The following is a 24969-nucleotide window of genomic DNA, read 5'->3' on the forward strand; positions in this document are numbered from 1 at the left end:
TAACAGTGTATGTTTATTTGATAAAAAACACACAGGAATGTAACATAATTACACATTTCATTAACGTCTTTGTATACAACTAGGTTATAAAGTAAATCACATTTTAAAAATCACATTTATTTACACTGATCTACATCTATCCCAAGACATATTTTACAAAATGGAAATATTGCTTAGTATATATAATTATATACAACGAATGATTAACAAAATAACAGTCAAGACAAAAACGATGAAGGGTGAAAGTTTATGATGGCCACACATTACAATGTGAGGGGGCTGACTTACACCAACTGACTAGCCTAAAGAATATGATATGTACTAATGTACTCTTAAGAACAGACCTGTTTCATTTACCTGTTACAATTTTCTAGAAGTACAGAATAAGTTTCTATTAGAAAATAATTACAAGTGTTGGTATAAACCTATGTTAAATGATAAAACTCTTATTATTGTATGGTAATGTTATCAGCTACTTAGAAGTACAAATTAAAATGTATATTATGAGTTGAATATGTATTTAATTATTTGCTAATGCTATCAAATTTGTAACAATTCAGAACACAAGATGTAAAAATTTACATTTAAAAATCAATTACAAGTAGGAATAGAATAAACTTAAATGTAAGTAAATAGATGTACAGTAAGTTAGACTTTGAGGTAAGGTACTGAATTCAAATTCAATTTGCATGTTAATGATGTATTGATTTCTGTACCTATACATCAGCGACAAACCTACTTTTATTGTAATTTTAGAATAGAATCCTTAAAGAATAACTTAATCAAGGAATAAATTAAGCTTGAATGTAAATAAATAGATTTACAGTATGGTAGACTTTGAGGTAAGGTACTAAAATTCAAATTCAATTTGCATGTTACTGATATATTAATTTCTGTACCTATACATCAGCATAAAGAGTTATGGAAATTTGTAAAGTTGTGATTAGAATAATTGACTGTATGGCCTTGTGTAAAATGATCGAACAAATATAAAGCTATCCTGCACAATTTGTTCCACTTGTTGACACATAAATTAATCGTGTAATTATAATATAGTATTTATTTAATAATACTTATAATATTCTATTCACAATGAATTTCAGTGTTGTCACTCTTTCTCAAACCAACTGTGGGTATTTTTTTTGAAAATTTATTTTCTTTTATGAAAATTTAATTTGATGTGTTTTTTATTTCTGCGCAGTTTGAAAAGTGCTGAATTTCAATGATACAGATAAGTTACCCATACTAAATTGATATGTTTAACAGAATTCTATCTTAAGAATTGCACCTGCTGATCTATTTTTGCTTTGTATATGATTTTTCTTGTTATTTAAAAATTAGAAGGCCGTTGATTACATCTGCACTGACTTAAGTTTGTGGTTAGTAAAGCTAAACCAAATGATTTTTTTTTTTTTGTATTTTGAGACAATTTATTATTAAAGTCTTGTTAGTTATTGACTTATTAAAACAGAAGGTATTCTTCTTTTTATCCTCCCATAGACTACCAAACTATCAAGAGAACTTAATGATTAAAATTCCTGTAAATCATTCTTTGTTGTAGACTAACATTATTTACTTCAAGAATTAATAGAATAAAGCTATGATTCAGTAAATTACTGAGTTCTAACTGGTAACATAGGAATTGAATCCAAGATTTATTTAAGCCTAGTTCCTTTCAAAACCCTTCACATCCCTCTTCTTTTTTGTCTTTGGCTGTGAAATTTGAAGAAAATGTGTCTCGTAATTTCTCACTTTGTTTGTAGCTATATCTCAATTTTTGTTGGAGATACATCAAAGATAAAAACACATATGTCTTGTTGGTTTCAGTAATTAGATGTTTTGAATTTATGGATACCTACCTACTCAATATCAAAATACAATTTTTGAAGGACAAGCACAAAACGACTTAACCAAATCTTAGCTAGCATTGAAGAGTCTTATCTTGTACCATCTGATAACTCATGACAAAGTCCATAGTTATTATAAATATTTTTTCTATAAAAGATATGTATGTTATATTCATGACACCATAACTGCAGCAAATTTGATAAAGTTTACAAATGCTGTTAAATAATTACAGTTCATTTAAAATTACATGACATACATAGACACTTTAATAATTTACCTAAGAAGGAACGTTGTCTTCCTATTATAAAACACAATTAAGTGATTCAGCTATAAAACAATAAGTGCTCCCACACTTACTGCTTCGTGTGCTATTTTTCTGGATGAGCATCACAAAACTAAGGACATCATTCGCCAATTTAAAAGTCATCGTTCTCATCTTGAAAATTGTAAGGGGACTCTTCACTGGTTAAAGGTTCCACTGCCACGTATGATGCGGAGAAACCTTTACTGACGATTGTATCATCAGAATGGAACCGGACTAGTAGTGCTTCATTTACAGACACAATGTCTGTCGGGTTCTGAAACAGGCAAGTTATAGGCAATTCATTTCTTCTTTTCAAAATCATTCATTATACATTTTTTCTGCATCTACACCCACAAATTTCCAGTTTTTTTTTAATCTAAAATTTGTTATATTGTTGGAAAAAATTAATTTGATACCTTATTCAACTGAATCAATAATTCCCTTACTGAGTTAGTAACTTTTTTTGTGCAAAACAAGTTACTCATTAAGTTCAAGTTTTCTTCAAAAAAATATATATTTTTTACATTGCGTAAAGTACTTCTATATTTCAAGTCAATCAATAAAAATAATGCTTTTGAATTTGCATATAATAACAATATACTATTAGTATAAATACAACTTTGTGTAGAAGCAGTCGTTACTTCTTTTTTGGTGACAGATTATCCTCTTGCCTTACCATTCTAGCATCAAGGATGTAACATTTCCCCACCTATACTGATTGCTGAAATCTGCTATACAAAAAGTTTGTCATAAAGTTGTTACCAATTATTCATGTCACAGACATTACACTTGTACATGAGTAACCGGATACTCATTAATGCCCAAATATTGTCCATGAGATTCCTATAATGCTGATAATGTGATAATGTAGCATTTACATAATAACTCAGCTCTCGTCCTAATCTGTTACTCACCGAGTTGCCACAAAATCTGCCATAGGAGGGGCCACTGGCGTCTAAGCCACTGTAGACCTCTACGAAGTCATAGCCACAATCTTGTTCATCCTCCACCTCAAAAGTGAGGAAGGTAAGATGGACATTCTTGCCTGGTGGGGCTTCTATTGACCAGTCACAGTCCGCTCGGTTCTCGTAGTTGTGGTCTCCGTACTTGGAGTGAGAGTAGAGATGTTTCACTCGTGTACTGGCTTGAAGGTGACCTCCGCATGCTGAAACAATGGCTCCTTGTTACACTGACTTACTTGTGACATACAACAAACAGTAGCTGCTAATTACATTGATTTACATATTGTGATATACTGTAAACAGTAACCACTATATACACTAGCTTCTGATATACAGCAAGCAGAGGCTGCTAGTTACATTTACTTTCTTGTGGCATGAGCAGGTTCAAAGTCTTCAGCCCCGTTATCTCCCCGGCTCATGTATGTGTCTTTATATAGTATATGTAAGTGTTGTTCATTGTGGCTGCAGAAGGCACTGACTGTACTGTTTCGGAGCGCTCTGCACATCCTTTGAGAGTGGCAAGGAACTTCTGATATTTCTGCATGTTAGTGGAAGTACTTGTAATAGAATTTTGCCTTTTCAATTTATTTTGTTATTTCCTTTATAATTTTCCCACTAACATGTTGGCGTAAGTTCTACGTTTCTCACTGACAAGGTCCAGGAGGAGAACTCTAAACTCCTGCTGCTTTTCATCATGGGTGGTCGAAGACATCAGTTTCCAGGTTTTTCCTGCTCTGCTGGAAAACTGGCCTCCATGTGAGATGAATACCACTAGTCAACATCTGTGATACCCTGCTATTTGTTTTAATTATTTAGTTATTGTAGTTTATATTTTGTCATTTAGTTTTTAAGTTGAGTTTAAATGCTATTTAGTTTTATTTCTTGGATTTCATTAGGAGCCCACCCTTAGCCAAAGGATACCAGGTGGAATTGGCAGTTATTGTTTTAAATTATGGTTGTTCCTAATTTTTTATTTATCCAGGTGCAGTCATGTCTTTTTTTGATTTGGCAGGCCAATTATTTTCTTTCGGCAGAGAGGTTCTTATCTTGGTTAAAGATGTCTTTTTTCTACTCTGTGTTGGTGAATTTTGTATTTAGAAAATGAATCTGAGCACCCTATCCACAGTGTTCTTTTTTCCTTCTAGGTTTAGTTCTGATCCATGATCCCGTTCGCCACCATGGGTGCTCGCTTCCTAATTGTCTACTTTGGGTGTGCGAACGGGGATGTGCGGTTTCAGGCATACCACATTACTTAACCTATCAGAGTATATGAGGTACTTCAGGAATTAGAGCTTTAGGTTTCAAATGAAGGGGTTCACCAACGGGAGGACCAAACAGGATCTGTATCTAAAGAGCATTTTATTTCAAAATAATCAATTACATAATAGTCTATTTTCGACTAAAAATAATACTTATATTGGAACTTTTCATTCAATTATAATCAAATGTATAAACTCAAACTGTATGACTATTTTAATTGAGAAATACACAGCATTACACATAGAAAACGCTAACTATTTCACCGTAATACAAAACTACAAAAGTGATCTTACTATTTCTTGCTGCTTCTACCTGTACCCGGTACTCCAATATCTGAGTACAAAATTTACTCGTACTGATTTAAAATCATATATTACAGAGTACTTCTAAAATGTTCCAGTTACTGTTACTGCTAAACAAGTTCGAGTACTTTGTACCATGAACCATGTATAAAGTATTTGTACCGTAAAAGTAACCTGTACCAGGTATTTTCGGTTGTAACTTGTACTCTCAGGACCAATGAGTAGCAGTACAAAGTATCTTTTGGAGTAGTCCTGACTGATCAGGTGTCATGGTAGTGAGATATTTTCAAGTTCTGAGCAGTTTTGAACTATGTGTTGTTGTTGTCATTCTTTCTCACTATGAGGCAACACCGCCCTGGGCAGTCTGGCGATTTGCATGTTATAAAAACCAGTTGCTGGTTACGGTAAATGAACAAAACCTTCTCAATTAAATCTGTATTACAAATTAAACATGTTTAATAGCGGTTTGAAACATACACGACTAAGATAATAACTATGAGCTCCATAACGTGACTTAAGCCGAATTTTGTAGATCAGTTTTCAATAATAACTTTATTTTCAAATTATTCTAGAATTATATACAGTCAACTTGCACATATATATGTAAGTTCTCAATTTTCAAATTTGCAATTTGGTTGATAAGCACCAAAAACTAGTATTTTTCACATTGTTACTGATATAAAAACTGGAAGTTGTCGTTAGTAAACAGTTTTATATATAGAAATACAAAAATAATCAAGCTAAATTTTAATATAACTCCTGTTATTGCTATATTACTTAGTTTGTGGACTACTAAAGCAACAACTTTGAAACTCGGATACCTATACCTACTTTTAGTTCCAAGAGTAGAAATGGCTTTGGTCTTGTTGTGTGATTTAAACATAACTATCTAGTTCAATATTTTTTTACTGTTATGATTAAATTTTGTTTTAGTTAAAGAAACTTCATATAAACTGTATTTTTTAACATTTTAATTGTCCCAGTATAAGCTTGATGGTGATTAGTGGTAGAGTGTTTTTACTGCAAACTTTACACCCGCTGACTCTCCACTTTGCACCACTTGCTCTTTTTATTAGTTCAAAAGTATTATAAGATAAAAATTGTAGGACCTAATATTACAAAAAATCCCTGGGGGAGACCCCACAAGCCTCCTACCAATCTGTGGGTTTTCCATACCCCCGACTCCACACTGTTCTGGACACCCCTGAGAAACAATTTCTGGGTGCACCACTGGTTAAATGGTGTTATTCTCCAAATGGTTAGACGAGTGTGTCCTATTTTCAATTCAGTCAGAGACCTAAAATGTGTCTTCATGCTATAAATGTAAAAATTTTCTTTTTCACTTTTATAAATATTTAAAATCTTTACTACACACTTCAAAATAAATTTATGGTTAGAAAAAAGTTGTTATTCTGTTTTTATTTACTGGAGATGAATCAATGATTTTTCAGTATATTTCATACAATATTTTAATTTAGATTTGTACAGTCAGTTTCAAAATACAAAAATGTTTAATGAAATGATTTCTTTTTAAAATTGTATACCCATATATATATATATATATTGATTCGTTATCAATACGTACCAGTTGTGTGTGTGGCTACGAAGCCTTTCCTCTGCACAGAAGCATCAGACTTGAACACCATGAACATCTGGTTGCTAGTGGCCAGAATGGGGTGGGGCACCTTGGAGCCACAGAAGCGTCCAAGGATGTGGGAATCTGTGGAGTCTCCATCGTACAGCACAATGTGGTCGTAGGCACACTCCTGGTGCGGCTCCATCTCAAACTCTGTGAACAGCTGGACAGAAATGAGTTGGGATAACTCAGTCATATAAGTTTCATATTAGTTTCAATGATAAAAAAAATCTAAACATGAAAATTTAGGATTTTTCAGGCCAGTTTCCTTTATTACTCTAAACGTTTAAACTAAATTCATTAGTAGATCTGATACATAACAGATAATATTTTTGTAATTATAAATTTATATAAAAAATTGTGAAATTAAATCGTTGTGTTTCCTAGTTGGTGTATGAAAACATACATTACTAAAAATTTATTTATGTCAAAAAACATATACTATCAAGGAAAGTTATAAACAGTACCTACATCATTTCTATATGTTTTATTCTGGATGCTCAAAAATGAATTATTAAGGATTTATGATTTTGTAGTATTTATGCGATTTGACATAACTGATTGAGTTAAACAGTTTTATCGGTTACACATGTGTACATGGAAATACACTATTTCATTTTGATGTAGATCAATCAGATCTATCCTCTACTAGAAAGTGCTTGTTGTACAGATCGGAGCTAGTGAACAGAAATCTTGTTTGTGTTTTATACATTGCAAACATTGAACCAGTTCAACAGGTGTTCCTCATAAAGTTGAATTACAATCCTGCAAGTGATAATGATACCCAGATAGTATCATCAGTTTGATAACACCAGCTATTTTTATAAAGCGAAGAATCGATGACTGAATCTCCAGGAGGGTTCTTGGGATTTTTATAATAGGTAGCACTTAATGTTAACCTTACCCATCCTAAATATCATAACTTTCTGGAAGCAGCAAAAAGATCCTTTTTGGACTAAGTGCAATGGGGGTTTCCTCATCGCTTGCTCTAAGTGAACGACAACAAAATACCAAGAGTGACTGAAGAATGTGTTGAACAAGTAATGTGAAAGTGCATAGGTGTTGTTCATCATGTAAAAAAATATTTGCAATAGAAAAAGAAAAGCTGATTTATAACTTTGATGAAGAATGAAAATAAATATTATTTGTTTTCCACATAATCATCATTATGTACGGTATGCTAGTACACCATTACCTTAAGTATGTTAGTATACTGTCAGCTTAATTTATAATTGCCCATCACAGCATTAATGAGGCAGCAGAAACGTAGAAAAAATAATTAACATAAAATAAAATATACAAAAACTTTTGTATTTATTACGTTTTATCTAAAAACATTAATCATGGCACAAGTTTTAAATATCATAATCAAAAACTGTTATTTTTGCACATTTAACCCTTAAGTAATAATTTCTTCTTACATTTAATAACTAATTTTTCAATCAATTTCCATAAGTGTTGAAAAACTTAGTGGATGTCTGAGTGCACTAAATCAGCACTGTAGGGAGGATGAATCAGTGTTTACCTCAAAAACTTATTCAGTTGCCATATTGCCCTTCCCACAATATGGAAAAATAGTCCAACCCTTGGTTTCAAAAAGCATGTTATGAATTAATAGGGAATACCTCTCAGCATTTAGTATAATTCACACAATTTGTCTCATAATTCAAAAGTAAAAAACTGTTATAGGGTTTAGATTGCGCGTCACAATAGCTCCCATTGCACAAAACTTGCCCCAAATTATTTCAGCTTTACAAACAGTTTAAACAAAACTTAAATCATAAATCTTAAATCATATCCATAATTTATACTGCTTCAGATTACTTCTTTCAATTAAAATGTTGTTATAATATTAATGCACTCACTCCTCTAGATAAAATCCTAAACCTAAAATTTACAACTCGAGTCTACGCACAATGTAAAAAGTAACTTGCCTTTGAAACTGTAGAATAAAATTTATCATTTATAAATTCTAAGTGTTTTCACAGCAATTTGCATTGTTTTAATGCTGCCTTCTATTCCTGTGAGTGTTGCATCTGGGGAACAAGGAATTTGTTTGATGAAGAACTGTTCAAGGTCTATTTTAGGGGTAATATAAACTAAATCAACTTTCTTTGTTATCAGTTGAAAATAAGTTAGCTGTAGAATTGACTATTTATCTGTCAAAAGTCTCATCTGAAAGTTGTTCTTATAAAACAATAATCGGCAAAAGAAAAAAATATGAAACTTAAAATTCCTCTGAAAGTTAAAATGTGTTTAAATTACAAGATTCCAAGCTACAGATTCTTTAAAAACAATGTAAAGTTACTACCAGGAAAATTTGGAAGTGGTTAAAGATTCATGGTTTCTGAATAATAGAACTTTTAAGGAGAGGGTCAAGATCCTGACGATGTGGGAGGATCCAAGATCAGACCATGCAAAGAGATAGATGGTATGTTTATAAAATATAAATAAATAAAACCAAACATAAAAAACACAGCACAATATGATGTGTGATCTAGTGGTTCACCGTGTTCAATAATACTGTCAACTGAGCCTCAAGATACTACATTCCAGTACCTGACTGGTCTTTGACTAGCAATTATAACACAACCTCTGATCTCTAGATGACATAGTGAAGAGACTGTCTAGTGACTTGTATTATCTGCCAATACCTCACTGGTCTTCAGTAATCATGGTACCTAATATTAACATTTGTTTCCTAGATAACAATGTATAGAAATTTCTTAGAGTATCAATTCAAATAACATTATAATCTGGATTCTTCATAGCTATAAATATAAAAATTAAAATAGTTTACTTGGTCATGGAAATTTAGAGTTAATGTGTAATTCAACATTTATCAAGTTCATTAATAATGATTCTGAATTATGAAAGATAATATGATAGGTAAACAAACATTAATTATTTTGTTTTACTATAAACTAACGCATGTTTCTTATAAAAAAAGTATCTGTTATTTCAAATATTGAAAATTTTTAAATAAATGTTTGCTTTTCAATTTCTTAACTTTTTAATGTTATTTGAGTTAATATCGCTTAAATTTTTAATTCTATGGTTATGTGTTTTTTCTATCTTGATGGTGTTGGACATAGTTTAATACGTTGACTGTGGCAGATGCCTTACGGTGCAGAATAAGATTGAGAGTAGTTAAAAGTTAAATGTTCTGAATAACTCGGATGACACAGGTAAGTTTTATGCTGTGTAGTCATACCAGTTTGATGCGATGACCGGGAGTGGTGGTGAAGTGCCACACGCAGTCCTTACGGCTCGGGTAGTAGTCAGGGTAGTTAGGGCTTGAGACAGTGCCAACAGGGGCAGTCAGCTCATACTTGCAGCCCCCCTCCTTGCAGTCATGGCCATTCTCATGCAACGTAAAACCGTTGTGACACCAGCATGAATATGAGCCAATGGTATTCCGACACTCGTGCTGACACCCACCGTTGTCTGTTGCACACTCATCCATGTCTAGAACATCACCGGTTTATTGTCATCTATCATCTGGTTACTAGGGTTCTCCAAAAGATTCAAGATATTTGAATAATACATCCCCTACAGTCCCATATCACTGTAACCGTTTTATTAAGAAACTCTTATTTCATTAACCTTGCTACATTGTGAGAAAATTTGTGTTATTGTAAATAGTCTACATACAATAATTTCTTAATAGTGACATTTTACAACAAAAGTTAGCATAACTTAATGAATAGGTGAAGCAAACAAATAACTATAGTTTAATCCTCTGTGGATCAGTGATAGTGAACAGAGGAAAACTAAAAGGCTACAATATACACTAACTGTAATGCTGAATGGGTTAACATGCAAAAATAATGAAACACTATTCTGTAATAGTAGCACTACACTCAAATATTAAAGAGAGAAATATTCATGAGCAAATCAAAAGAGCAGAATGTACTTTACTGGATGCAGATATTAAGAACCAAATATTTATACACAAATTATGGATACTGATGTATATGCTAGACCTTTATCTCTGATACCCTAGACTGGCACATAACAACATTTTCTCTTTTAAAATATATCTATCGTTTTAATTTAAAATTACTGAAGGCACAAAGAAAAGACTTAAAATTTTATACAGATTACTAAATGTTACCCTGATACTGTTACCCTTGTAAATGTATGATAAATATTCATAGAAAAAAGTTGGCTATCTAAAAAATGGTTAAGTCCAGTATTAACTTCTAGTTGACACTAATTGTTTATATATGTTTGCCATCATTTTTGTATAAAAAGTTTGAATGGTTAATATTATAGATATATTTTTCATACAAAAATATGTTAAAAATTAGTTTTAATTGTTTAAAAAGCTTGCCCCCTGTTCAGTCAGCAATATCAATATCCAGCTCTGTTTCTAACTCTGTTACATGGTGGAATCTAACAGCAGTTATCTGAAACTTTACAAACTGTTCTAGATTAAGTATATTACTTTTCTGTTCCCTCAGGTCAGATTCACGGCAAATTTACTGTCTGCCCGGGCAGTTATAGCATAATTTATTATTTTACCAATGTTTATGTTGCTAAAACTTTTTTTTAGTTTCTGGTTTTTCCGATAAAAAATTTCCAATTCTCCAGTCTATTTTCAAACCAAATATACAGCTGTAGTTGAGTGCAAAGGTGATGGTTTTCTGTCACCAGCATTGTTGCCTATTTTAATCTTCTTTATTCACGATTAGAAAAATGTAGGATAAACTTTATATATATAACCCTAATCTATAAACCTTATAGAGAATCTATTTATGTACAACAACACCAAGCACAATGTCAATATGAAATCAAAATTAACGATAGTCTGTTTACCACCGAGCAGCTGATCCCAACGCATAGAACCAGTAGACATACGCTGGTGATGACAAGAATAGACATAGAAAATATGAACTTTATGTAAAATAGTATGAGTAAATTACACTATTTTGACACTCTATGTTTATAAATAGGTTTTATACAACTACAAAAACACATTTTAACAATTGGTAATTTGCGTATTAATGATCAATAGTTGTCCGCGAATAGACACCTCAACATCGTGATGATGCACCAAAATAAATATAGAAAATACGAATTATAACCATACTATTTTTATTCTACTATAGTAATTTGTTAATTTGGTTACGTATCTACATTTTTTCATAGAGAAAGTACAAAGTTGTGTTAGCAATGGTAAATTTCCGTACTGCCAATCAGCTGTCGCTCCTGATTAGACTTATTGGATTTGAGATTCAGCTTCTACATATCACTCGTTATTATCAGTCGTATCACATCGTGACACATATTACACGTGAACAGTCATATCGTCGTAATACTGTGAAATCGTAACTTCTTACCAGTGTAAATAAAGATAGCTCAGTTGAGGTTTGGATATGACCGTGATATCGAAGCATGACATCATTTTCTTTGTTTTAACCTATGTAATCTGACATCCAATTGGAACATGTGAGGAGCATTCTTTCATAGATCAACTGAGACGATCGGTCTGCTGACTTTAGTCGCACAGTAAATTGTTATGTGTATGGAGGGCTTAACGCAACACAGGGATAGAACTTAAGCCAACCACCAATAATTTAAGTAGGGTTCTCCCAATGGCTTTACCACAGCCCAGTGACTCTCATAAGTGTACACCAAACCGCAAAATCCCTAATGTCAGGTGTGGGAATCAAACCCAGATTCCAAGGTTAACTCCTGTGTCCTTGAGTAGCACCTTAGACCACACAGCCATTCTGACTTGATGTCTTGAATGTGCTCACTTAGGTTACCCGATGTTGCTGTTCCAGTCAACTGGATTACATGCCAGTTCTCGGGTTAACATTTAAAACAATTGACAATTCTTCAAAATCTAGACTATAGCACAGAAAATGTAAGAAAACAATTAGTAAATTCTGTTCACTTTTAGTAGTTACCTTTGTGGGACATCTAAGTTTAGATCTTTTGTTTGAAACTTTAAGTTACAAGTGTCTTCATAAAATAAAACCATAACTAATTATTTTTAATCTACAAAGGCATCATTTGTCTTCATAGAGTTAGCACTTGTGAGATTCTTATTTATTTAAAGTGAATAACTTTTTAAGCTGACAAACCTGTAAAGAATAGAGCAGCAAACCCAGACTTCTGCACCGAATTGTCTGAACTAAACTCGATGCGTAGGGAATTGCCCTCGGAGGTAAGGAGTGGGGGGAGACGAGAGCCGCAAAACACTCCGTGCCGCCTCAACACATCGGCCGACATCTTGCTGTGAACCTCCACACTGTCGTACTCACACTCTTGCTATGCACGAGAACATTCAGCATATTAATAAATAAAATTATGTAATTATTTTAAATTAAGTTATAACTATTTTTTCATTAGCTGAAAATTGTATGGCTAAAAAATATGCTTTTCAAACTTTTTTTGGTTAGTTTGCTAGGTTTTTATCGTATTAAATTGTTTCTAATTTTTATATCAATGTAACCTATGCAAAAATGTACAACATACACTATTTAAGACTAAGAAGGTTATTAGGGCCAATCAATGAACATTTCTCTTAATTTTCTTACTCTTTATAATTTTTGTCATTTAAGAACACCCTTTGAGTTTTTATATAGTTAGATATTCAGAACATGTTATTAAATTATTTCTTAATTCTATTATTTTCAATAGAAAAATCCATATATATATATATATATATATATATATATATATATATATATATATATATATTCTTTTGTTAGCTGCCATGGACTGCTTTTTACTGAATAAGTTCTAGTGAACTGAAGGCCAAAGGTTGCACAATCCTACAATGAAGGCATTAAAAAATGTTATTACTAATAAATTGCTTTTACATAGAAAATGAACAAGTTTTTAAAAATCTGAGAATCTTTAGGTTTAAATTGCATCTATAAAAAATTCCTCAAAATTTAACAGTGTTACTTTTAGAACCAAATGTAGTTAACTTTCCAAATAACAGAAATTATGCTCAGCTTTTGCAGATTGAAAAACATATTACCCCTGAGCGTAATTAAAACCAGCCTAGATGATACATGATGGTCAATAGTAGTGCCAATTTGGAAACCTATTACAGACTTAAGACACTTCAATGTTAAACTAAGATAAGTGTGTGTTGCAGAGTTATGATAATATTTTTAATCAGGGAAATATCAACCAAAGGGATTTAGAGAGGGAGAGTTTGATGGTCACATGGTCTAAGGTGTCAGACTTTGGATTTATCTGAGAGGTACGCAGCTTCAAATCCTTTCTGTAGCTGAAGCATTTTGATCAGTACTGTTGACCTTGCATTCTACCAACTCTCCCCCTTATTCTGCGTGATAAAATCCTCCTACAAGCCAGTGGCCCATGATGACAAGCAGAATAAGGCTTAAAAAAGGATTGATTTCTACTTTTAAAAAATTCATTAAGTAAATTAAAATGTTTAGATTTCAGTATATTGGTAATATTATTTCTTTTACTGTACATCATAACATTTGTAATATTGTGTTCTCTACTTGACCGTACTAAAAGTTTTTAATTAATTATTTCTGTCAATCAACATTGGCCTTTACTTTTGTTTGATTCAAAATTTAAAAAAAAAACAATTTTTAGTCATGTAAAGTATACAATATTGTAGGGAAATTCTACCTGAATCGACGAAGAATAATAATCTAAATACAATGTGTTTTAATTGTTTTAAGATAATCCATTTTGGAACTGGTTTTTTAAATAAACTTAATGAAAAATGTCCTGATGTTCTTCCATACAAACCAGTTCTTCTGGTGCACACTCCAGTCAATAGTTCTTACCTGGAACAGCTGAAACAAATATGCATAATGAATGAATATTCAAAGTATAGAATGTATGGTTATTAACCACAATTAAATAACTAAACAACAGAAACTTGAAAATAAATTTCACACAAAAATACTAGCAACAAATCAATTACTCTGTGGACAAATTATTGTTAGGGATAAAAAATGTTAAGATTTTGGTTCAGATCAGAAGTAAAAATTAATGAGTAACCACAGTGATTACAGCCATCTTGTTATTAGCCACAAAATGGCAATGTTAAACTTCAAACACTTTTATGACCTTATTTTAATCGTAGCATAAAGGAAGATGTCTCATTTTAAGGTTATAATTAATACACACCTAAATACTTTTTAATTTTTACAAAGTATACACAATACAAGAAAACCTAAAGAGCGTTTGGATGCCTATTAATCTATATCTTTAAAATAAGACAACTCCCATAACTCTATGACCAAAAACAAGAACATTTTAAAGTTTATCACTGTTTTTCTGAAGTCAAGAAGGGGCTAAAGTTCAAGATCGTTTTAACTACTACTGGGTCTTAAATATAGAGAACAATGATGACTTGAAAGAAATTGTAAAGTCTATTTATTCATGGGACCTACTATAATCAGCATGGCATGGTAGAGCATAAATAGTTGAAATGTAGCAAAATGAAACAATGTGGTCACATGAAGAGTGCATAATGTTAAACAAGTAAGTTTTATGGAATAATTTAACAAATTTACTAGCCATTGTTAACATTGTGGTCAGAAATGTATAGTACAGTATGTATATGTACTGCTCAAGAGTAAGACATAAAGATAGCTAGTATTTGTGCAGTTATATTATGTCTTACTCTTGAGCAGTACATATACAAGATATTCAATCTGTAGATGTATCAGAAATGTATAGTATAGTATGTATATGTACTACTCAAGAGTAAGACATAAAGATAGCTAGTATTTGTGCAGTTATATTATGTCTTACTCTTGAGCAGTACATATACAAGATATTCAATCAATATATCAATATAATTGAATATCTTGTATATGTACTGTTCAAGAGTAAGACATAATATAACTGCACAAATACTAGCTATCTTGCTAACCAATTCAGACTAAACTTTCGAATTTTCTACATACAACTTAAACTAGCTACAAGTATTGTATAAACACATAATTAAGTTGTCAAAAATACTGCAATTAGATGTTTTGTTTTGAATTTGGCATAACTAGTTTATTGAAATTTAGAGTTTATTCCATACCCCCTGGAGTGGGGTTCTTAAATAAAATATATACAGAAGCCAAGTCCTAGTTACGCCACCGTTAACCACAAACTACAATGTGCAATGGGAATATTAAACTTTTACTCTCAGTAAAACGGTTACAATGATCTATAACAATTTACGACTAGTTTTGACCTCAGTGAGTCTTGTCAAGTAAAAGCAACACCTAAAATGCTATTCTGAAGGCATTAAATAGTATTGATGGTTTAAAATCTTTCACTGGTTAAAATATGAACTTGACTGATTTTCTTCAAAACCAAACCTGTCTTCATACTCTGAATATTAAACACAACTCATGTCCATAAAAAGCATACAGTTTCATAACAAAACAGAAATTGTTGTAGTTGAGATATGTCATTTTATTTTACACAGTAAATATTATACCTCTCTTTTAGCACCATCATACTTTATACTAAAAAAATTGTAGCAATTGTTTGCCAGGAATGAGTAAAATGCTTACATTGTTGCCCTCAAGGTCAAAGTGAGTAAAGTTGAGAGTAATACGATACTGTGGAGGTGCAATGATCTCCCAGACGCAGATCTTGTTTATGGGGTATAGTTCGGGGAACGACGGGCTGATGATGGTTCCATTGGAGGCATCGATGACACCACCACAAGCATCTGCAAACAAAGAAATGCAAGATTGAAGACACAACATGAATATTATGAGATATAATTAATTATCCACTAATCAAATTTATTAATTTATGAAAATTAAAAGATCTCTTTAACATTTAATACGTCTATCCCGTTAAACATCCAACTTCAATTAGTTATGTATGGAACAGTGGAGAAAGACCAGCCACTATTAATTTAATAATTAAATCACACTATCAACAAAATGACAGACATTTAATGTTTGTCACATGTTAAATTTTAGTTACATGTGGATAAAATTCTTATAAAACTGTTTATACTTTGTGTGTTGGGCAGAGAGAACAGTGACATTTACCTCCTCACTGAACCTCAACTGCATGACATAGCCATATATGTAAACTATCATCATAAAATAGTGCAATCAGTAAATTAGTTTTATTGTGATTTTAAGATAACACTACATAGTTACTCCTGAGAACTACCATTTTTCCAGGTGTGTGACCAAAAAGATTAAAATATATATTGAGATCAGTATCAAAACACTCTTTTATTATTTCTTCCATATTCATAATTTATTTAAAAACAAAATACACGATAAATATCAAATATTACATTTACATATGATCTAAGTTACCTTCACAATGTCTTCCATCAGAATGAAGCTCAAATCCAATTTTGCAGGCACATTCGTAACCTCCCAGTGTATTGATACAGTGATGTTCACATCCATGGTCCAACAAAGAGCACTCATCAAACTCTATAAAAACACACCATATTAAGAAGTATTCGTAAAATTATTGTGTATTATTTTTCTTAGGATTACAGTATCTAGAATTTTGAAAGTTGATTATTCGACTACAGGAAAACATTTTTGAATAAAACTTGTTATAATATTTTTTTAGTATACTATCAACGTGTAGAAAACTTTCACATTTACCTTTCATGAAGACAGCAGAAAAGCCAGCTTTTTGCACAGAGCTGTCAGAAACAAACTTGACAAACAATTTGTTGCCTGTGGAGTGGAGGTCTGGAGGTAACTTGTAGCCGCAGTACTTGCCCAACAGCGGACTGTCCAGTGAGGGACCATCTCGCACCTCCACATAGTCGTACACACAATTGTCGTGGTTCTCCACCTGCCGGCATCAATCAAAAGCTCTCACATACTACTGAGTGGTGATTTTTGAACATCTCCTACTGTTACTATTGTGAGACAATTTTTAAATGCGAACATTGTTATTTTTCCAGTTACAGTCAGTGGAGGATAAGAATCAGTAAAGCAAGAGTAAATGTATCGAACCCCACAACTTCATTAACAAATCGTATGACCATTGTTCAGCAATCACAACAGTCCTTAAAACTCAATTTATCGAAAAGATAAAACTGTGATAGTTTTAAATATGTTTGCTGAAGTGATATCTAACAGAGTTTAATTCCTAATTTTAAATGTTTAAAATTGTTGTGAGATGAGAGAAGAACATTTTTGGTTTCTGTATCCTGGATGGATCTGTACCTACAGATATGCTTTCTCTATTCTAGCCAGTGGTTGTTGGTATAGTCATTGTTGCTGGGTTAACGATTGAACAGTTCTCCAAACCTCTCTTTTAGAATTTGACTGTAGAAGAGATAAGGGAAACAACATCTTGAAAATATATCCTTTAAAAGGATTTAAATCCCTCTCCGATTATTTTCTCTATTTTAACATTTCCATTTAATCTAAACCGCCAAAAGGCTTTTAAAAACAAAGTTGTAATATTATTCTTGCTGAGCATTAGGATGTTAGTTACAGGTATGTAGCGTTTTTAAAGCTACATTGATTTATTTTTTTAATTAAAACTTAAATTAAAAGAAAATTTTGGCATCGAAATATTGGGACTTAATTTTAGATTAAGCCAGGGTAAAAACGAACATGTAATCCTTTGGCAAGTTAGTACTGGTAGTTTTAAATTGTTAGGAAGGCAGGTTGACTGCCTTAAATTGATTAGAACTTGTCTTGTTGCGACTATTGTTCTCCTTGTTTGATACAGCTGGACCAATGAGAGAACACCGCGGATGTCCTGCAAAGTTGATTGGAAAGGGAAGTATTTAAGCGCCCGCTCATAATTTTTGCCCTTCTTTTGGTTATTTTTGTGAGTTAAGTTAATTACAGTGCTCCGTGTTTCTTTATTTTTTTCCGTGAGGGATTTTGAGGAAAAAATTAAATTCATAGAAACTACAGAGCAATCTGCATAATTAATTCTTGATGAACAATAGAGCATAATAGAATCATACGAGTTACAGTTGGTTCAACCTTGCAAGAAAGATGAATTAAAATTGAACTTTGTTAATAACTTTAATTGAAAGTTGGAAATTTAGTAATTTATTAATATTTAACGGGAACTGTTTTATTGTGAATTATTAATTGGAAATTAATTGAATATTAATAATTGTTTGAGAGAGTTGTAATCTGAATTGCAGAGACTTGAAAGTTAAGGTTCAACTAGTGTAAAGAGAAGTTTAAATTTTTATTTTTTGAATTGTGAGTGTACTTAGAAGTGAACATTTTTATTTTAGTTATTTCCAAGTGGTATTAGATTTTTATTTTAAAACTTTATTATTTTATTTTAGAAGAGAGCTCTGATTTTTAGTTTGATATATTTGATTAATATTTTTATTTCTTGCCAAAGGAACTTTTAAATTTACTAAACGGTTTGTCAATTCTTTGTGGAAAATAGAGTGATGAAAATTCTGAAACGTTGAACTTATTAATTTGCCAGTTTAAAATACATCCATTGTTTTTATTTAGAACTATGATTTTTATTTTAGACAAACCAGATAATATTTAATAGTTAACCAATTTAGTAATAAATTGTACTGAATATTCACTAGGAGCTTACTAATCAAAAAATATTTTATATCGTCTTGGATGTCTCATTGATAATTTAAATATTAATACTCTGGAATATTAATATCTACAATCCAAGTCGTTATAAGGTACTTATACAAGTTTTGGTGGCTTTGGACGGTTTATTTGTAAACTAGGTAAGAATTTTGTGCATAATAGTTTGGTGGAGGAAGTACGGTAGATGGATCTAGCAAGTTTACTTCTACGTTTAGCAACTCTCAATGACTATTTTGAACTTGTAAAAATTTAATTAAGTAATCAGTATGTACCAACTCTGCTTTCTTTTAAATCTCAGATAGGTATTTTCATATCTGAATCAACTAAAATGAATTAGAATATATTTGTTCTCCAGATAAATAAACACAGGAGGAAGAAGGCAAAATTTAAATGATGTATACTAATCCAGTTGTCATACATCAAAGGCTAGTGAGCTTAAACATCTTGATGCTTGATGTATGTAAAACAGTAGCTCTATCAGATGGTGGATGGACTGCACCACAAGATAAACTACAGTCTGATTGCCAGGAGAAAGATAGCAACGTATGAGGTGTGCGGGGAGGTATTTCAAAGAATCGTCCAGCCAACTTCCTCCTTCCCTTCCCTTCTCCTTCCCACCTTCCTTCAGCAATCTTGCTAAAACATTCCTTAGTCGTGAGTTTTGAAGTGAAGTGTTCATTACATAAGAGGTTTGTTCGTTTAAATAAATGTGTTTACGCGATATGAGTTTTTTACCTACAGATACTACGGGTAGTTGCAAGAAGGGGAAAACAATACAAAGTGAGGCACATAATGTTATTGCAAGTGTTATAGCTAAATGTGATGAGGAACCAGAAAACAATAATTAGTGTTTCCTTTAAAGAAAATTACTGAAAGGGCTGCTTTTTACACATCTAAACCCCTCCAAATAGTATTTATAAAGTAGGAGTGTAAAAAATCCGGTAATTCGTCCTTGTCAATCCCAGGAAAGAAAAAAGAAATGTGCAGCTCACTAGAATGTAACAATCGACTGTTTTCACAAATTTATAATTAGAAATATCGTAAACGACTACTATATTCACAACATAAAAAAAGTCCATCCTTAAGAGTTCTGCTCCCTATTGTGAAGGACAAAATCGATTTTCCTTGGAAAAAAGAGAATCTGCGTAAAATTCTACACAAAATTGGTTTCAAGTGGAAGAAATCTGTTCATAGAGGAAGAATACTCATTGAACATCCAGACATTGTTAATTGGAGAGTTAAGTATCTGCAAGATATTAAAAAGCTTAGAAATGAGATCAGGATAATATTTCATATGGACGAAAGATGGGTAGACTTTAACTAACCAATCTAACTTTCCATAAATGTTAGCAAAGTGAAGATGTAACTATAACGCTCTAACATGAATTTCTTGGCAGAGCAGAACTTGCATTTCGGGTGGGCATATCTACAGGAGACTACCATAGACAAATGAATGAAAATATGTTGATAAATTTGTGAGAGAAAAATGCCTGCTGTTTCCTCCTGAGTTAGGTATTGTAATGGACAACGCTCCTTACCATAACATACAAGTTGAAGTTGATAAACCTCCAACAAAAAGTTCAGTTAAGTATTAGATGATACTCAACTGCTCATCATATGCTGGATTGAAACAGTTCAACAAACTACCACTACATATGAAAGAATATCTGAAGGACCACAATCCAAGAGCCATGAAGAAGACCCTTCAGAGGTGGCTACAAGACAAGGCTTTCTACACGCTGGACGAGTTCTTCTGATGGAGTGATGAACCTGACTGACTAAAGAATTTTGTTAACGACACTGTAACATATCTTAATAATATTGTTAATAAAGAATATTGTCTATTGTCTATACAGTAGCTTCAGAAGCAGGGAGTTCAATGTGACATGGATATGAAAAAGGCTAACTTGTCGGATTCAATTAATAAGCACAAACCGGTTGAAAGGAGTTTAAGGTTGACACCCTGCTAAAACATCATAGTCATTATGTTATCAGGTTACCACCATATATGTGTGACATTAACCACATAGAACTTGCGTGAAGTAAGATAAAAAGTAAAATAAGGGAAGAAAATGATACTGGTGCCCTAAGTTTAACTCGGTTGAAGGAACTTACCATCTTTACCTTTAAAACAGTTACAAAGAATATTGGGCTGGCTACATTAAACATTTAACAAAATTTAAAGAAGAATACTGAAGAAAGACAATGTTCTGAAAGACAGTATTGACTAATTGTACAGTTAGTTGAGGATAGTGATAAAGAAATATAAATTCCAGATCCAATAATCTTTTTATTGGGTTCCGATTTCAATGAAAGGAACCTTAGTTGTACAATAAAGTTATAGGAGCAAATTTTGCGCTTTCCACCTAATTGTGCTATCTTACATAAAATTTTATTTATACTTGATTTCATAACTTTAAAACTGGGATTAGTGAGAAAATACTACATTTAGCCAAGTTTTTGTACTTTTACTACATTTATCTGGTGACCCAGTTTATAAAAAAACAAAAGCCATAGTAAAAAGATAACAAATCAAACTACTCCATGCTATCTTTTAGAACACAATAGTCAAAAATATCAAAACAGAACAAAATACACCAACAAGCATAGATTTTTTCACAAAGTTAGCTTCATGGCACAGTTTTTCAATAATATAAATTTTTTAATAAAATATTATGAAGGTAAATAATAATTTTGTTGTTGTAAGAATTAAGTATTTTATTAAGTCTAAAATACTTGTATACTAATGAGTTCAGTAAACTTGTAATTAGTAATTATACCTCAAAAGATTGGAATTTGAGAGCTACTTGGTAGTCTGGCGGAGCTACTAGAGTCCAGACACACTCCTTGTTGGGTTCATAATCCTCGGGGTAATTGGGGGACTCCAGTGAATGCTCCCCATCAATTTGTATCTCTCTGCCCCCACACACAGCTGAAACATATACAGTACTCCTTCATCTCAGTTATGTTCAAGAAAGATTAAGAAATGTCATGAGTTCATTATTTATGTGAAAATAAAGAAAAAGTTCATACAAACATACATTTGAACGAATGAATGAGAATGAGAATATCTTTAAATACAATCTTTGAGATTATAAACAAGGTCATAAATACATTATCATTAGGGGAAGGATATTTGCAGAAACTCTTCTATCATGTAGAATGGGCGTTCTATAACTCATTCATGTAGAGCGGTCTTTAATTCCTTTCCTCTTTTGGACAACAGGTGAGGTGGTAGGCGGTTGTAGAGCTTCACATCCATGTACGAAGGTTTCCGCTCGTAAAGCCTCAGACAATGTGCTGGAAGGTTGTAGAGTTCAGCATTTCTGGTATTGTAGTGGTGAACAGCATTGTTTCTTGAAAGATGTTTGCCATCAGCATACATTATTACTTCTTGAATGTGTACCATAGTTCAAATTCATTTATGCTGAATCGCGGTAGGAAGTAGGCTCTTATTAACTAGACGCGGTGCGGGGACTTTGTTTGTTCAGTTGGACCGGCAATCAGCTGATCGGTCAGTGACGTATCGGGTGATGCGTTCCTCTCCCGGCTCGCTGGAGGATTCAGTTCGAGTCTTGAAGCCAAGACGACAAGGTCCTGTTGAGAATCGCAACTCTTCCTCTAACCCTATAGTGTGGGATTTAGAGTAATTCCATTTTTTATCGCGTGTAAATTTAATTCAAGTTTTTTAATTTTTCTTCAGTGCGTATTAAATCCCTATCAGCCTCCGTAATCTTCAAAGTAGTAAGTCCCGTACCAGCGTTTAGTTAATATCTTTGATTTTTTATACTGTTGTAATTAAAATTTCTAAAGTTTCCCATCTTTCAGAGTCTGAGAATTAATTACATTTTTTGAAGTATTGTGAATTAAATTTTGGTCATAAAGTTAATATCAAGTTTTGTGTTATATTGATTTTGAGTATTTTGAGAAGAGAACTTTTATTTTATTTTGTTAATTTAAACCATTTTTTGAGAAGTATAAATTTTTAGTTTCATTTTAATTTTAATTCATTTTTAATCAGACTCTTAATTAGATTTGTTCGATTGTGTGAAGTTTTGAAGAAAATCGAATCAAAAGTTTGTAAACTTTGTTAATTATTTTGGTAAACTTGAACTTCGGAATAAACCAAGTATTTCCGAAAAGTTGTTTAATTTGGAAAGGAGGTAAGGATTAGATATCCCTATTATACGATATTTTCTAGCTCCACTTCAAAATGGTATCAGGCACATTAGAAAGGGGGAACTCACTGGCTAGACAAGAGACCTATTTCTGATACGAAGATATCTTGATATGAAGATTAAGATTTTGACCAATCATGATGATTTAGTTATATTCTAGAATCAAATAGGTTTTTTTATCTCGTAAAATTGTATTATTTTTAATTATTAGAGAGATTTAAAATATTTTGGTTCCTCAGATAAAACAAACCATGCTAAAATATGCAATAAACATTCTCTTTTCTTAACGGTTTCAAGACTGTCAAAAAGTTCCAAGTCAGTCGTTGGTTCCATGGCTTAAATTGTATTTTTGTATGAAAACAAAATTAAGCTTTTGCTTTCATATGTAAAACCCTATAATTTGTTTCTAAAGAAAAGTTATTTATTTTATTATCAATGTTATAATAACTTTAAAACTAACTTCAACAATTCTTTTTTTAACAATCCTGCAAATTTTGAAAGTAAACAAAAAATAAATGGATAAGATTTTCTGAAGATCAGATAATCAATTACAGATACACTTCTATGTTCAATTCATACATAACCAGATTAATATGGTTTCTACTATTGTTTAAATTACATTTAGAAAAAACTTCAAATCTAAATTTGATATGTTTTGAATAAGTGTTTTTAGAGATGTAATTTGTGTCAATGTGTAATTAATAATCATGATTCATAGTCATTACTTGGTCATTGAATGATTCATAGTCATTGCTTGGTCATTGCATGATTCATAGTCATTGACTTCATCAGTTACGTTGGCAATTTATTTCTATAAAGCGTTTATATTTTTACCAAAATAACGATTGTTTAGGTAGAAATAAAAAATATAATGCTGGAACAATGAATAGCATTGTTTCATTTAGTAATTGGCAGCACAAACCCAATTTTATTGAAATCAGTCCTATTGTTTGTTCATTTGTAATTCTTACACATGGAATTAAGGAATTTAAAATGGTATTTCTATTTTTTTATTTTATTTTTTTATTTAATTTTTACTTTCCAAATACAGTCTCTGAAAACTGTATATGAGAGGAAGTAAAACTATGAGACTAACAAATAAATTAAACTCCCTTTTAACTGCCATTTATTTTGATGAAATATTTTGGACTTATTGTTTCCACGTCAGCATGAGGGCACAAAAACTGACTGACCTTTGATATAATTTGAATCCCAAGACGCAATGATAACAAATCATTTTCCCAATATCCATTATGTATATGTAATCTGCATTACTTCTTTTCATACTTATACCCTTTACTACATATTTGAAAAATTACAGTTTGTTCATCTTTAAATTTCCAGCCATCTTAAAGCACAATATAGTAGTCTGAATTGTAACAAAATAGTTTAAACTAAAGCTGGTTGACAAAATTATTAAACATATAACATTCAAATAGAAATAAAATCAGAAAAAAGGGAGTTTAAAATTGAAGTCTAAGTTCTTTCAAACAGATTTTTCATTAAGTAGAGCATTATATTGTTGCAATTTACAATAATTTGAAAAGCAGTCAGATAAAATACAAGTAGAAATTGGTTCTCTTTGGTAATTAGAACTTGCATAGTAGGGAAAACTCCGATCAATCTCAAAATGAGTTAGGTAGTAAATTGTTGGAAATATATTTGTTACCTTCATAGACTGCTTTGAAACCCCTGTGTTCAGAACCCCCAGAAGTAATGTACGTGATTAGCATACGACTGCCAGCAGAGATGATGGACTCGTAGATTCTGCCACTGCCACAATACCGCCCTGCAATACACAAGTAATAATCTTAAAATCATTGAGTCTCATTTCTTATTAAATTAAATATAATATTTAAACTAATAGATTTATGTAATAGAGGTTCTTTCTTGAAGAAACTTGAAAGATAGAAGTATATATTACCTATAATCAGTATTAA

At 31.8% G+C, this 24969-nt stretch overlaps 1 protein-coding gene across 1 annotated transcript in view; it reads right to left on the bottom strand.

Moving 5' to 3' along the window:
- The window catches only part of LOC124359190 (tolloid-like protein 2), a 101874-nt gene continuing 76905 nt past the window's right edge, over nt 1-24969 (bottom strand). The window contains exons 8-18 of the mRNA XM_046811728.1: nt 24699-24818; nt 21632-21783; nt 16911-17106; nt 16608-16730; nt 15837-15997; nt 14103-14111; nt 12408-12594; nt 9527-9780; nt 6262-6475; nt 3067-3317; nt 1-2426 (exon numbers count right to left, since the gene is read on the bottom strand). Of these exons, the coding sequence (XP_046667684.1) occupies nt 2265-2426; nt 3067-3317; nt 6262-6475; nt 9527-9780; nt 12408-12594; nt 14103-14111; nt 15837-15997; nt 16608-16730; nt 16911-17106; nt 21632-21783; nt 24699-24818 (1829 nt within the window). The 3' untranslated portion in view covers nt 1-2264. The remainder of the gene's footprint in view (nt 2427-3066; nt 3318-6261; nt 6476-9526; nt 9781-12407; nt 12595-14102; nt 14112-15836; nt 15998-16607; nt 16731-16910; nt 17107-21631; nt 21784-24698; nt 24819-24969) is intronic.

Source organism: Homalodisca vitripennis, chromosome 4, assembly GCF_021130785.1.
Source record: "Homalodisca vitripennis isolate AUS2020 chromosome 4, UT_GWSS_2.1, whole genome shotgun sequence".
NCBI classification, from domain to species: domain Eukaryota; kingdom Metazoa; phylum Arthropoda; class Insecta; order Hemiptera; family Cicadellidae; genus Homalodisca; species Homalodisca vitripennis.